This window comes from Lampris incognitus, chromosome 16 (assembly GCF_029633865.1).
Source record: "Lampris incognitus isolate fLamInc1 chromosome 16, fLamInc1.hap2, whole genome shotgun sequence".
Lineage (NCBI taxonomy): Eukaryota > Metazoa > Chordata > Actinopteri > Lampriformes > Lampridae > Lampris > Lampris incognitus.
The window spans coordinates 855,480-871,814 of record NC_079226.1 but is presented as its reverse complement, the minus strand read 5'-3'; the positions used below and the strand labels follow the sequence as shown (position 1 = coordinate 871,814).

General features: G+C 45.5%; 1 protein-coding gene across 2 annotated transcripts in view; it reads right to left on the bottom strand.

Annotated features, from left to right (window-relative positions):
- Positions 1–1,748: 1,748 nt before the first annotated feature.
- traf3 (TNF receptor-associated factor 3) overlaps positions 1,749–16,335 on the bottom strand; it is a 184,403-nt gene continuing 169,816 nt past the window's right edge. For both annotated transcript variants that reach the window (XM_056295590.1, XM_056295589.1), the window contains exons 11-14: positions 14,663–14,840; positions 10,889–11,232; positions 10,487–10,678; positions 1,749–2,783 (exon numbers count right to left, since the gene is read on the bottom strand). In XM_056295590.1, the coding sequence (XP_056151565.1) occupies positions 2,748–2,783; positions 10,487–10,678; positions 10,889–11,232; positions 14,663–14,840 (750 nt within the window). In that variant the 3' untranslated portion in view covers positions 1,749–2,747. The remainder of the gene's footprint in view (positions 2,784–10,486; positions 10,679–10,888; positions 11,233–14,662; positions 14,841–16,335) is intronic.

The window sequence follows — 16,335 nt, the reverse complement described above, 5'->3', positions numbered from 1 at the left end:
ATCTATGGATCGAGGTAGGCCTTGAAGAAGACAGTTTTTAGGTATTTCTTGAAAGAAGCTAACCAGTATCGCTGATGGCAGACTGGACTTCATTCCATCATTCTGAGTCTTCTGGATCGCCACCTTGTCGTGGTGGAGAAGCTTGCATGTACCAATGATCCCAAGAACTATGCTGTCTGGAGCTTGGCTCCTGGTAGGGTCACCAAGGCGGACAGGTCAAGGGGCAGGTTCCAGCCAAAGCGCGATCCAACAAAGACCTCAACGGCGGAACTGGTGGGACATGTCTCCAGGTCACAACGGCAGTGAAGGGGAATGAAGGCTGCAACAGAGGGTGGTCCCCAATCGTCTTGGTTCTCCCTGCCGTTGGGCTCTGCCCCCCCCCCCCAAGGACCGTGTGGTAGCTATAGGCGCATCAGCCACTCCACGTAAAAAGCTGTCACGTGCAAACGTCCTCCTGCAAGGACTTAGAAGGACAGTCATACTCGACCCCAAGTGACCGCTGATGATGATGACGACGACGATAGACAAGTCGGGAGCTAAAGCGCAGACTATACTGCTACATAGACAGTACACTATACATATCAGTGCATGTGCTGTAAGCTTCCAGAGGTATAATAGAGGATGAACAGGGGTGTACATGTTAATATGGCGTTAGCTAAGTTATTCAAGTTCCCTCAGTTGTCCAGAAAGAAAAGCTTTTCAACTTAGAGCTGCAGCAACAGATACTAACTAGCATAAAGACAGAGGGAGGACAGACGGGTAGATACACAGACAGACAGAAAACGAGAGAGAAATGGACAGGGACAGATAGACAAATAGAAGCAGGTAGACAGAGGAACGTTTTTAGAAAGATAAAAATGGTGAAATAATCAGGTTTTATGTGGATGGGCTTCATCCAATTCTACTTTTCCGTCCTTCCCATGTCTGGGCGGCACGGTGGCCCAGTGGTCGGCACTGTTGCCTCACAGCAAGAAGGTCCTGGGTTCCAACCCCAGGCCGCCCCAGGTCCTTTCTGTGTGGAGTTTGCATGTTCTCCCCATGTCTGCGTGGGTTTCCTCCGAGTGCTCCGGTTTCCTCCCACGCATGTTAGGGTTAATACTCCCGTCTGTGCCCCTGAGCAAGGCAGTGGAAAGAAGAACTGGCGTTGGTCCCTGGGTGCTGCAGCTGCCCACTGCTCCTATACAATAGGATGGTTACATGCAGATGACACATTTCATTTGTACGCATGTATAAAATGACTAGTAAGAGTATTGTATTGTATTGTATTGTATTGTATGCTCCTTTGGCTCCTGAGCGTTAGTGGTGTTTTGTCTGTCTGTCTCTGCCAGCAGATAATGCAGTCAGTGTCTCCACAAGCACATTTTCTTTCTCCCATTTGTTTTCAATGATCCCAATATCCATCTACATTCCCTTTGAGTCATCCGCTCTTTTCCCTTTTGACTCTGAGTTTTAAAACAGTAAAACCGTGTCCTTCACGTCCTCCTCTGCCTCAGCTGAGGTTCAGGCTCCAAGTCCGTCTCTTTAACCCCCTGTCCATTCTTTCATCTTTATCTAAAAGCTGTCTTGACTTGAAGTCCAGACTCAGGTTATCAGCAACACCAGTTTCAGGCATCCATTAATGTCATGCACTGTGTATGAAATATGGACATGTTGCTTGACTTCACATATAAAGTACACCTGATTCCCTTAAACTGTGCAACAGTGGAAACATGAAGCCCAACAAACAAACCAAAAGCTCCACATTTGTTTTACATCTCTTTAATAAACTTTACCTTAAAACATTCAGAAAACAATCTGTGCAAATGATTTCCACCATGCATCAGCCCCTCCTGCTGTTGACGGGTTCAGCTCCTCGTTCCAGACTACTGTTTCTCTGATGGGTTTACTGGGCCTTTGACCAGCTTCTCCTGGTGCGTGTTGTGATAATGGTGGACCGTAGAGTTTAGGTTCACAAACCATCTGAATTACTCCCATGATGTGAAAAACGGGGTAAATAAATGTAAGTTATGATTGATGCACAGCATCAGTAAGAGAACATTAGAAAGGCAATGAGAGGCTCGGCTCAGTCCCATCACTGCCCAGCAGATGACTCCCTCTGGCAGCCATGCTGGCTCCAGTTCACTGTTGCTAGGTAACGGGATTCTCTGTCAGCTTATTTTTAGGAGGCTGTCAGTGTCACCACAGCGACATTATGCAGGATGCTCCTCTGTTTACAGCTAAAACCTTGTTAGGTTTGGAGACAGCAGCATCAAGACTCCCACTGTGAACAGCCTTCAACACATCAATAATAATAATAATAATAATAATAATCTATACACAAACTGTACTCATGTATCAATATTCTGGGACGTCCCATGGATCTCCACAGGTCTGGATAAGGTACATAATAATGTACACGTATCTAATAATGTACATATGTTATACTGGGGTTAAGGACATGCTGTCCTCACTCTGTAGATGATCTGACAGGTCTCTACATCTGTCCATCTCTTCCTCTCTTTGTTTGTCCCTCTCTGTTTGTCAATTTCTGACTCTATCCCTGTCTCTTTCTCTCTGTATCTGTGTCTACATCTCTCCGTTTGTCCAATAGAACTCTGGAAAGCTCTAGATGTCCATCTTCTGTCCTCGTCCCTCCCCATCTCTTTAGAAAACCATCCAAGTCTCCATCCATGTATCCCATCATCCTTTGCCCTGTGTCATGCAGGACGCCAGCTGATATCAGACCAGCAAGGTCAGAGGTTAGCAGGTCACGGATCGGGGAGGTCTGAGGTATCCACGGTAACCTGTCAATTAAATACAAATATTTTAGGAAGCCAAATAAATTAGTCCGTTAATCACTCACCAGATGAAAACGTGGCAATCAAGAGAACAGTGCTCATATCACAGTCACTAGTTAAAGCAAACCTTCATCTCCACATCCTGCTCACTGCAGGACGGTGGCCTTTCTGTCTACTCAGCTGTCCACTGTGGACAGGCTGAACATTTGATTTCACATTCGCAAAAAATAAAAGTAATTTCTCTTCCTGACTGTCAGTCAGGAGGAAACAAGTCCCAGTGGGCAGGAGTCCATCTTCAACCAGGAAGAGCTGATAACCATACACACTCCTTTATTAAGACTGCGCTCGTTTTCAAAAGTAAAATACAGAAAGCAGAAATGGCCAGCTGAGATGTAACAGTAGAGGACACGATGGTTAAGGACATATTTCTTATTCATACAAGCTAATATTCTAATTTATTACATTTTATCTCAGACTGCAGCGTTCACAATTAATTCTGAGTACTGAAGAAATGTCTGAATCTAGTCAGAACTTGACTCTAAGCAGAAAAATTATATTACATTAGCCAGTTCTGGGTTTATTTGAAATTCTTTTGCTTCTCTGAATTAATTTAACATTTGTTACGGTGTGTTATGTACAATTACCCTCTTGTATACAAACCCAGGGTTGGTATTTATGGGAGGGGGTGTTACGGCCCCAGTGCCGTCTGTTGCAGTTACCCTCTTGTAGACAAACCTAGGGTTTGTATTTATGAGGGGGTGTATTACGGCCCCAATGCCGTGCGTTGTGTATGTCATTATCCTCTCATATACAAACCTAGGGTTTGTACTTATGGGAGGGGGTGTTACGGCCCTAGTGCCGTGTGTCTAATCTTCCCTCTCCATGTAATGCCCCGCCTCCTATGGAACTGCTGATTGAGCCCAGGTGACCCCAATTCCTCATCAGCTGGGTATATAACTTGGAGAGAGACACCCAACAGTGCCAGTGGGCCATTGTTGGCAGCTAGAGTGACAGACGGCCAGTGGGCGATTGTTGTCAACCAGAGAGCAAGCTCTTGTGTCTATACTCCTTGAGAAGGAGGGTGAAACCTATTAGTGTCCTTGTTTCTTTCGGTTTGGTTGGATCTGAGTTTGTTTTGTTAAAGCCTGGTTAGTTAAGCGCCAGCATCTTTAGTTGCTTGTTTATTCGATAGTTTGACTAAACGTTTGTTTTGTTAATAAATCTGTTTTTCCATCTGGTTCCGCCTCCCACCTTTCTTATTCCCCCGGGACACTTTTATTTTCTTTGTTACTTCCCCTCATCCCCTGGACCTTTAACGGGGAACGTAACAAGCACACACCAACCAAAAAGATGACATTATGAAGTACCAGATTACCACGATGACATCACTCAGGCTGTAGCCCTTGAATATCTGCAAATTATGAGGCCATAACAGCTGTTCTGGAAATTGTCATTGAATTCTGCAAATTTCTGGGAGGAGTTATCCTCATAGTAATGTCATCACTGGCTGGGGTTGCTCTGCGTTCCACTAAAAGTCAGAGCACAACATGGAGTCCTGTCTTCCCCCCATTTGTTACGACCCTCGGTCTGGAGAGGGTGCAACAATTAGTGTACTGGGTAACAGTGAGGTGAGGGTGCAACACAGTGAGACATAAACGTATGCTAATTGTTGCACCCTCTCCAGACCGAGGGTCGTAACAAATGGGGGCTCGTCCGGGATCTGAACCCGGGACCTCTCGCAGACCGTCGCCACAGTCGGGACGCGAACTCGTGTCTCCCACTCCACAAGCGACAACGTTAACCAGTCGACTAAAGGGTCCGACCCGTTAGTCAAGGACCAACATGTCTACTTATCCATGCACGTTACACATTCAAAACTGACATAACATCCACAAAGACGGAAAAAATGTAACTGCCACTGAAACTGAGAGACTTAGGGCCCTTTCACACCTACCTCGTTTGGTTTGGACTTTTCAGTTTGATCCAAAATAAAATTACAGGTGTGAAAACTCCCTCAGACCACGGTCCAGACCAATCGGCCATACTATGGTCCAAGGAAAAGAGGTGGTCTCAACCAGGATCAAACTGAACAATGGTTCAACAACAACAACTTAGTTTTGTATAGCACCTTTCAAGGAATCCAAGGACGCTTTACACTAGAGCAGGGGTCTCCAACCTTTTTTCCTCTGAGAGCTACTTTTACAAAATGAAAATGGCCGAGAGCTACTCGTGTTTTGTTACATTTATTCTCATAGCTTATTTAAACCCAAACAAAGTTAATAAGCTTGTTTTGCCAGAACATTCACAAAATGTTGGTTTCCACAACTCACATTTTTTATTAAAACATCACAAAAAGTATTGAATTCACCTGCATGTGCGTTTTGTATTTCTGCATGCATTTCTTTCTAGTCTATCTCACACTTAAATTAAAATCTGAATGCTGTCAAAACAAAATGCAATTACAAATTCACGGATATTATTACTTACTTGTCATTTTGTTATATCTGTCCACATGTCACTGTATCACTTCACAAGAGTATTCACATGTACAGTTGTATGTGTGATGTGTATTCAGTCTTGTAGTTAGTGAGATGACTGGCACTGCATGGAGTCAACAAGAGAGGTGTATGTACGCTGGAGTGTATCCACTCAGGTTCACTCTTATGGAGTCATTTAAATGTTCATCTGCCAGTCTTGTTCTGAACTTTGATTTCATGTCAGAAAAGGTCGACTCACAGAGGTATGTAGACCCAAACAAAGCAGACATTTTCAGAGCTGCTTGGTGAAGATTCTTATAGTTATCTGGCTCTACTAAGCTCCAGAAATGCTGAGAATGCTGTTGAGCCTTTAACTGCACATTATTTTGAAGGTTCATTACCTCAATTTCCATTTCTACAGGATCAACACAGAAAAGTTCAGCAATCTGTCCTGAAATCTCACTTATGTCCACATCCATGAAGGGGTAGGCCATCACAGGGCTCAAGTTTCTCAAAGTCACTGAATCTGTTTGCAAACTCCTGTCCAAGCCTCGACAAGAGGTCACAATACTTGGAAACCTTTAAAACGCTGGCTACACCTGTGTGACTTTCCAACATCTTTGAGACACAGGGGAAGTGCTGAAACCTTTTGTTTTTCACTTGCTGAATGTACAATGACAGTTTTGCACTGAACGCATTGACAGCACTGATCATATCAGATATGTTTTTATCTTTGCCATGTAACTGTAGGTTCAGGTCATTCATTTTCTCAGTTACATCTGTCAGGAAAGCAAGATCAAGTAGCCACTCTACATCAGATAATAGGGTGGTGTCCTCCTCCCTCGTTTCCATAAATGCCTTGACTTCACCCAGCAAGGAAAGAAAGCGCTGTAGTATCTTACCCCGACTTAGCCACCTGACTTCAGTGTGGAGGAGGAGATCCCCATACTCCGCAGAGCATTCCTCCAGCAACAGCTTGAAGCTCCGGTGTTGCTTAGCCTTTGCTCGAATGGAGCTGATGATCTTAACAACAGGCGCCATCACACGGTCAAATTCCATAACCTTTGCGCATATAGCCTGCTGGTGATGATGCAGTGATAGTTCAGAAACTTTGGAAAGTCCGGGTCCGCTTTGCAGTGCGCAATAAATCCCGAGTGACGACCTGTCATAGCAGGGGCTCCATCAGTTGTTAAAGACACCAGCTTTTCAATAGGGATCTTTTGTTCTACAAAGTAGTCCTTCACTGCATGGTAAACATCAACTCCCCTGGTTGTGGTTTTCAGTGGAAGTAAGGTCAAAAACTCTTCGTTGGTGGAAAAGTCATCGAACACCATCCGAATGAAAACAGCTAGCTGGGCTGCATCGCTGGAGTCGACAGACTCATCATACTGAATTGAAAACCATTTGCACCTGTTCGTGTCCGAGTCCAGCTGTTTTACCGCATCCACAGACAGCACAGACGCTCTCCTTGCCACAGTATTAGCACCAAGTTGTACATCGGCAATAGCAGACAACATTTCTGTCTTACTTTTATGGTCCCTGAATAACGTGTCAGCCGCCGCAGTCATGGCCTCCTTTACAATCCCGCCATCGGTGAAGGGCTTTTTGTGCTTGGTTAAGACGTGCGCCGCTTTAAACGAAGCCTCCGTTGCTGCTCTGGCCTTCTTCTTCGTTGGTCTTGTGAGCAGAGACTGTTGTCTCTGAAGCGTAGTTTTCAGCTCCTTTATCTTCTCTTTTCGTACACTGCTACCTGCAGGGAAGGCCCGTGAAAACTTGCTGTGGACTTTGGTGAAATGGCGCTCCACGTTACGTCTTTTACCCACTGACACGCTAGCTCTGCACATCAGACACACACACTTGTTGTTTACATTCGTGAAAAAAACTCTGTTTCCCACTCTTTGTGAAAATAGTATGTTTTTAGCCTCTTACTGGTACGGGCAGCTGCCGCGGTCATGGTTGCTGTCCGTCTCACATCACCACTGACTCATCAAGCTTGACAGCAGCGCAACTGTTTGATTGACAACTAATTGGCCAATAATCATTTCGTGTAAGGAGCGGCCGGACACCTGTGAATTTGACTGGATATAAATGTAAGCAGGTTTTCCAAGTGACCAAACAAATTTGACTCATCAAGTTTTCAAATTTATAGTCCGCGGAGGTGTAGCGGTCTAAGCATCGTCTTTGTGTCGATGCATTTGCCCACTGGGGACTGGGGTTCACGCCCCGGTCTCGTCAGATCTGACTACGGCCGGACTCGCTGAAGCAGCGATAATTGGCAGCGCTGTCTTCGGGAGGGGGGCGGAGTCGGCTTGTGTTCGTCATATGAAAGCATCTCTGTTTGTGTCGGAAAAAGCAGTGGTTCGGCCTGGAGTCGCCTTGTCACGGAAGTGGCGAAGCGTCTCCCTTAAGACTGCCGGCCGGAGAGATGCAGTTGGTGAACGCATGCAATACGAGGGTGGGTGTTGGAACTAAAATAGGGACGATTGGCCGCTTAAATTGGGAGAAAAAGGGGGAAAATCAGAAATAATAAAAAAAAAAAATTCTTTCAAATTTATGAAAGATTCATTAACCCTTTGGCGAGCTACTTGAAAAGGGGCCGCGAGCTATTGGTAGCTCGCGAGCGACGTGTTGGAGACCCCTGCACTAGAGAATTTAACAAAAAAAAAGAAGAAGATTGAAACAAAGATCAGAAGTCTACAGACCATAGGCCTTTGTAAAGATGCAGGTTTTCAGTAGTCTTTTAAAATTGTCCGAGGAAGCAGCATAGCGGATCTCTGCTGCAATAGAGTTCCAAAGGCGGGGGATGCCACACTAAAGGCTCTATCCCCAAAAGTCCGCAGGCTGGTGTGGGGGATGGAAAGCAGGCCCGTGTCTGCCTAACCCTAAAGATCAGCCTTGGCTTAATGACACCACCAGAGCCCCGAGGAGGGAGTACAGAATATCTGACTGAAAGTGCAAGAGTGATAAGCTTCAAATTTCCTTTGAAATTTTGAGGAAAATAATCTTCACAAATATCAAGAAGCAGTTAAGGCTACGAGGTCAAAATACTTGATCTAATTTCCAACAACTCTCATAATCCTAAGGTCTTATTCAGTACCATAAATTCTGCCATCTACCTCGCCCCTAATACCAGCGTAGATGTGTCTACTGCTAAATGCGAGGAATTTAAAAAATTTTCATTAACAATATTGAGGATATTAGAATGACCCCCACCCCCCACCCACCCATGACTTAGCTGTCTCACTGGTCAGTTCTTCTAAACTGGACAAGCTGGATTACTTTGAACTTATCACATTACCCTTCCTTACAAAGTTTGTTTCCAACATGAAACCTACAACCTGCTCCTGTGACATTGTCCCTACTGCCCTCCTGAAGGATGTCTTTGTCATAGCCAGTCCCAGTATCCTCTCCATTATCAAAAGCTCCCTGGCCACTGGTACCATTCCAACCTATTTCAAGCACGCAGTGGTCCAGCATCTCCTGAAAAAACCCCAACTTTACTCTACCTTGTCTAGTAACTACAGACCTATTTTTAAACTTCCATTCCTATCAAAGGTTCTAGAAAAGGTTATCCAGGCCAATTGCTGCCCTACCCAAAAAAAACAACATCTTGGAAAGATTTATGTGAAGTTTCAAGGCTTATCATAGCACATAGTCTGCCTTGCTGAAAGTGTATAATTACCTGCTGTTCTTTATTGACTCTGGTGACTGTGCCACTCTAATTCTTCTCAACTTCAACGCGCATTCGATACTGTGGATTGTGACATTTTAATAGACCATCTCCAGTATGGGGTTGGTGTTGATGGCTCTGCCTTGAAATGGTTCACATCCTACCTTAAAATTAGAAGCTTCTCTGTTAACATAGGCAATTTTGACTGTCCCCAAGATAGTCTCTCCTGCAGAGTCCCACAAGGTTCTATCCAAGGTCCCACTTTTTTCTCTCTATACATGCTTCCCCTCGGTCAAATCATTCTAAAAATAAAACATTTCCTTCCACTGTTATGCTGATGACACACAGTTTTATCTCTTCCTGAAACCAAATGACCAGTCAGCCTCTTGAACTGCTTTGACAACATAAAGTGCTGGATGGCACAAAACTTCCTAAATCTGAATGAAGGCAAATCTGAAGTTGTCCCATTTGGCCCCCTGACTCTGTTAAAGTGTTTACCAACAGTCTTGGCAACCTGTCCACCATTGTCAAACATCATGTCGAAAACCTTGGTGGATATTTGATTCCACCTTCAAGTTTGACAAGCAAGTTAATGCAGCACTAACAGCCAGTTTTTTTCCGGATTCACACTATTGCCAAAATCAAGCTGTTTCTCTCTTGTAAAGATCTCGAGAAAGTCGTCCACACCCTCATATCCTCCCTCTTGGACCACTGCGGCGCAATGTATACTGGGATTAGTCAGTTGTCCCTGTCCCACCTGCAACTAGTCCAGAACGCTGCAGCCAGGCTCCTGACAGGTACCTAGAAGAGATACTGGCTGCCTGTGCGGTTCAGAAATGATTTATAAGGTTCTCCTATTTGTTTATAAAGCCCTAAATGAGCTGCCACCCCATATCGCAGACCTTTTAACTCTCTATTCCATTTCCAAGTCCCTTGGGTCAGCTGACATGGGACTCCTGGCTGCCCCGTGATCTAAACTTAAGTTCAGGGGTGACTGCGCCTTTGTGGTTGCAGCAGTATTTTGGATGGTTTGTAAATGGTCCAAGGAAGATTTACTAAGGCAGGTAAAAAGAGAATTACGATAGTCTGACTGTGAAGAGATAAAAGCATGTATTAGCATCTCCCTTTCAGCCCTTTAAACAACAGACCTGAGTTTGGCTATGTTTCTTTAAGGGAAAGAAACATGATCGAGTCAGCGTCCTAATATGAGCTCAGGATAATGGAGCTCATATTAGGACGCTGGATCTCATATTAATGGAGCTCATATGAGATCCTTTACTAATGTTACTAGCTGTAGCTGTGTTTATCCAGCTAGATTAAGATCATAGAGTACTGAGACAAGCCTGCCATAATTTAAACTTTACATGGTTTTTAACCTGTAGATGTCAGCTAACTCATTAAAATGGTCTGGTGTTTAGTTACTCTTTAATATCAAAATTAAAGTCTTTGTAACATGCTTATAAAGTAGGTTTTAGCATGCAAAAGAGTTAACAATGTGGTTCTGGCTTTATAAAGGACGTTTTAGTGTGTTAAAGGGTTATCAGCATGGTTCTGACATGGACCTTGATGAAGATGGTGTCATCTTTGATGTAGCTTCCATTCTCCAGAACACTCTGGGCTACAAACAGTGGACAGCCGGAGGCAATGTTCATCTCCGCCACCGGCCGGCGGAAGCTGCTGCTGTTCGGATCGGGCTTGAAGGCATCACCCAGATGCTTCTTGGTGGGACCCTGATCCATCAGCATCAACGTTACCTAGGACAGAGAGACACACACATAAGCACACACACACACAGCCAGATAAAACACAGGCAGGCAGACACAAACACATAGACAGATCGACACACAAAACCACAGACAGATGGACATACACAATATTACACTGTATATAGTAAAAGGAAATGATGAGCAAGTCAGTTAGTCAGAAAGACAGTCAGCCAGCCAGACAGACAGTCTCATCTTTACCTTCTGTTTAAAGGGCCAAGGCAGCAGGGCGTCGTACTCCCCCCTCATCACCACGAAAAAGATAGACAGGTGTGTGCCTTTACCCATGCCATCTCCATTCAGATACACTCTGGCACACATCTTATAGCCAAAGTATCCTGTGTAAAAAGGCTGCGAGTATAGAGAGAGTGTTTTAGATGCTACAGCTTCCTGTTTCCTTCTCTTGTAGTCTCGGATTTTCCAGATCAGGGTTCCATTGAAGCTGGCAGTCTCCAAAACCTGGAAACGAAGATCCATGTCAGCCAGTCGGATCTCATGCACACCCAGCATGTCGTCTTGGCGATTCATCTGAGTCTCTATGGAGGCTGAAACAAGAAAAGCAGGAAAGCAGTACTGATTAGTATTTATTTGTCTTAAGAAGTCATGCTTTTCATTCGTTGATATGTGATAGGGATGCAACGGTACACGGTATGTTGTCAACCTGTTCGGTATGCCCCCCACATTTCAATATGCACACGTGAACTGCGGTATTACATGGCTGTCATTTTCCTATAATTTCTAAACTTGCTTATTGTGTTGCACACTGTTGGGTGAAGGAGAATGAGAGGGGGAAGGCATGTACAGAGGCAGCAGGAGAGGAGGAAGGGTAGGAGTGTGAAGGTGAGAGTCAGCACTTTGAATGTTGGCACTATGACTGGTAAAGGGAGAGAGCTGGCTGACATGATGGAGAGAAGAAAGGTAGGCATACTGTGTGTGCAAGAGACCAGGTGGAAGGGGAGTAAGGCCAGGAGTGTTGGAGGTGGGTTCAAACTCTTCTACCATTGTGCGAATGGGAGGAGAAATGGGGTAGGGGTCATTCTGAAGGAAGAGTATGTCAAGAGCATGCTGGAGGTGAAGAGAGTGTCAGACAAAGTGATGAGTATGAAGCTGGAAATCAAAGGTGTGTTGATGAATGTTATCAGCGCATATGCCCCGCAAGTTGGGTGTGAGATGGATGAGAAAGAAGAATTCTGGAGTGAGTTGGATGACGTGGTGGAGAGGGTACCCAAGGAGGAGAGAGTGGTGATTGGAGCAGAATTCAGTGGGCATGTTGGTGAAGGGAACAGAGGTGATGAGGAGGTGATTGGTAGGTATGGTGCCAAGGAGAGGAATGTGGAAGGACAGATGGTGGTGGATTTGTGAAAAGGATGGAAATGGCTGTGGTGAATACATATTTCAAGAAGAGGGAGGAACACAGGGTGACGTACAAGAGTGGAGGAAAGTGCACACAGGTGGACTATATCTTATGTAGAAGGCGCCATCTAAAAGGGATTGAAGACTGCAAGGTGGTGACGGGGGAGAACGTAGCTAGGCAGCGTCGGATGGTGGTCTGTAGGATGACTTTGGAGACCAAGAAGAGGGAGAGAGTGAAGGCAGAGCTGAAGATCAAATGATGGAAGGTGAAGAAGAAAGACTTGTGTGGAGTTCAGGCAGGAGGTAAGACAGGCACTGGGTGGTAGTGAAGAGTTGCCGGATGGCTGGGCAACAACTGCAGAAATAGTGAGGGAGACAGCTAGGAAGGTACTTGGTGTGTCATCAGGACAGAGGAAGGAAGACAAGGAGACTTGGTGGTGGAATGAGGAAGTACAGCAAAGTATACAGAGGAAGAGGTTGGCAAAGAAGAAGTGGGATAGTCAGAGAGATGAAGAAAGTAGACAGGAGAACAAGGAGATGCAGCGTAAAGCAAAGAGAGAGGTGGCAAAGGCAAAGGAAAAGGCGTATGGTGAGTTGTATGACAGGTTAGACACTAAGGAAGGAGAAAAGGACTTGTACCGATTGGCTAGACAGGGGGACCAAGCTGGGAAGAATGTGTAGCAGGTTAGGGTGATCAAGGATAGAGATGGAAATGTGCTGACAAGTAAGGAGAGTGTGATGAGAAGGTGGAAGGAGTACTTTGAGGGGCTGATGAATGAAGAAAATGAGAGAGAGAAGGTTGGATGATGTGGGGATAGTGAATCAGGAAGTGCAGTGGATTAGCAAGGAGGAAGTGAGGGCAGCTATGAAGAGGATGAAGACTGGAAAGGCAGTTGGTCCTGATGACATACCTGTGGAGGCATGGAGATGTTTAGGAGAGATGGCAGTGGGGTTTTTAACCAGATTGTTTAACTCAATCTTGGAAAGTGAGAGGATGCCTGAGGAGTGGAGAAGAAGCATACTGGTACCGATTTTCAAGAACAAGGGTGATGTGCAGAACTGTAGCAACTACAGAGGTATAAAGTTGATCAGCCACAGCATGAAGATATGGGAAAGAGTAATAGAAGCTAGGTTAAGAGGAGGGGTGATGATCAGCGAGCAGCAGTATGGTTTCATGCCATGAAAGAGCACCGCAGATGTGATGTTTGCTTTGAGAGTGTTGATGGAGAAGTATAGAGAAGGTCAGAAGGAGTTACATTGTGTCTTTGTAGATTTAGAGAAAGCATACGACAGGGTGCCGAGAGAGGAGGTGTGGTATTGTATGAGGAAGTCAGGAGTTGCAGAGAAGTATGTAGGAGTGGTGCAGGATATGTATGAGGGCAGTGGGACAGTGGTGAGGTGTGTGGTTGGAATGACAGATGGGTTCAAGGTGGAGGTGGGATTACATCAAGGATCGGCTCTGAGCCCTTTCTTGTTTGCAATGGTGATGGACAGGTTGACGGACGAGATCAGGCAGGAGTCTCCGTGGACGATGATGTTTGCGGATGACACTGTGATGTGTAGCGAGAGTAGGGTGCAGGTGGAGGAGAGCCTGGAGAGGTGGAGGTATGCACTGGAGAGAAGAGGAATGAAAGTCAGTAGGAGCAAGACAGAATACCTATGCGTGAATGAGAGGGAGGACAGTGGAATGGTCAGGATGCTAGGGTAGAGGTGACGAAGGCATATGAGTTTAAATACTTGGAGTCAACTGTCCAAAGCAATGGGTAGTGCGGGAGAGAGGTGAAGAAGAGAGTGAAGGCAGGGTGGAGTAGGTGGAGAAGAGTGTCAGGAGTGATTTGAGGGAAGGTTAACAAGATGGTTGTGAGACCAGCTATGTTATATGGTTTGGAGACAGTGGCACTGATGAAAAGACAGGAGGAGGAGCTGGAGGTGGCAGAGATGAAGATGATAAGATTTTCACTGGGAGTGACGAAGAAGGACAGGATTAGGAACGAGTATATTAGAGGGACTGCTTGAGTTGGACGGTTTGAGACAAAGCAAGAGAGACAAGATTGAGATGGTTTGGACATGTGTGGAGGAGAGATGCTGAGTATATTGGGAGAAGGAGGCTGAATATGGAGCTGCCAGGGAAGAGGAGAAGAGGAAGGCCAAAGAGGAGGTTTATGGATGTGGTGAGGGAAGACATGCAGGTGGCTGGTGTGACAGAGGAAGACACAGAAGACAGGAAGAGATGGAAACGGATGATCCGCTGTGGCGCCCCCTAACGGGAGCAGCCAAAAGTAGTAGCAGTAAGTAAAAACAAGTATATACCCTGTTTATTTGAAATATAGAAGGTAAAGCACCTCGAGGTTGTCAAAGATAAGGAGCGCTTTTAATTCGAATGTTTTTCTTCCCTTGACTTCATACAGTAGAAACAGAAAGCAGACTGGACACTTGTGCTGCTGTTTTTCTGAATGGCAAGTTGTATTTGTCTCTAGACAAATAAAGAGTCATGTGTTTTTATTTCTTTCTTGAATATAAAGAGACCCAAACCATTCCATTACCGTGGCCCAAAAACTGTGATACATACCGAACCGTGGGCCCACTGTACCGTTGCATCCCTAATGTGTGATGTGGACAGACCGAGTGTGTGTGTAGCAGCGCCGGTTCCGGTCCGTCCTCCCTGCTCGAGAGATGACAGTCTTGTTCTGATGTTGTCCAATGTTCCTCTGAGGCTCTCCACTTCCTCTCTGAGCAAACGCAAAGAACGCAGCTCCATCTCCACCTCCAACAACTTTTCCGTGTGTGAGCTCATCAACGTCTGGAGAACACACACCACACACACACACACACACACACACACACACACACACACACACATCAATACACTTACTTTACTACACATAGATACATATTATGTCAACCAACACCAACATGTAGGGTGGGGAGGCATGGTAGCATTGTCTCTGTGAGGGAAGCTTAACTTGGTAGTATAGTGTAGCTAGGTCAGGAAGTGGTACTGGGGGTAGTTAGGTCAGGAGGTGTTAGTGTGGGTAGTTAGGTCAGGAGGTGTTAGTGTGGGTAGTTAGGTCAGGAGGTGGTAGTAGTGTGGGGTAGTTAGGTCAGGAGGTGGTAGTAGTGTGGGGTAGTTAGGTCAGGAGGTGGTAGTGGGGGTAGTTAGGTCAGGAGGTGGTAGTAGTGTGGGGTAGTTAGGTCAGGAGGTGGTAGTAGTGTGGGGTAGTTAGGTCAGGAGGTGGTAGTGGGGGTAGTTAGGTCAGGAGGTGGTAGTAGTGTGGGGTAGTTAGGTCAGGAGGTGGTAGTAGTGTGGGGTAGTTAGGTCAGGAGGTGGTAGTGGGGGTAGTTAGGTCAGGAGGTGGTAGTAGTGTGGGGTAGTTAGGTCAGGAAGTGGTAGTGTGGGTAGTTAGGTCAGGAGGTGGTAGTGTGGGTAGTTAGGTCAGGAGGTGGTAGTAGTGTGGGGTAGTTAGCTCAAGGTTAAGTGCAGCAGACTTTTGAGTCTTGAGAGACATATGTGATAGTAGTGTAGGGTACAATAGTAAGGTGTAGTACAGCATGGTGTACTGCAGTGTATGTCACAGTAAGGTATGGTGTAGTACAGCATGGTGTACTGCAGTGTATGTCACAGTAAGGTATGGTGTAGTACAGCATGGTGTACTGCAGTGTATGTCACAGTAAGGTATGGTGTAGTACAGCATGGTGTACTGCAGTGTATTTCACAGTAAGGTATGGTGTAGTACAGCATGGTGTACTGCAGTGTATGTCACAGTAAGGTATGGTGTAGTACAGCATGGTGTACTGCAGTGCATTTCACAGTAAGGTATGGTGTAGTACAGGATGGTGTACTGCAGTGTATTTCACAGTAAGGTATGGTGTAGTACAGCATGGTGTACTGCAGTGTATGTCACAGTAAGGTATGGTGTAGTACAGCATGGTGTACTGCAGTGTATGTCACAGTAAGGTATGGTGTAGTACAGCATGGTGTACTGCAGTGTATGTCACAGTAAGGTATGGTGTAGTACAGCATGGTGTACTGCAGTGTATGTCACAGTAAGGTATGGTGTAGTACAGCATGGTGTACTGCAGTGTATGTCACAGTAAGGTATGGTGTAGTACAGGATGGTGTACTGCAGTGCATTTCACAGTAAGGTATGGTGTAGTACAGCATGGTGTACTGCAGTGTATGTCACAGTAAGGTATGGTGTAGTACAGCATGGTGTACTGCAGTGTATGTCACAGTAAGGTATGGTGTAGTACAGCATGTTGTACTGCAGTGTATGTCACAGTAAGGTATGGTGTAG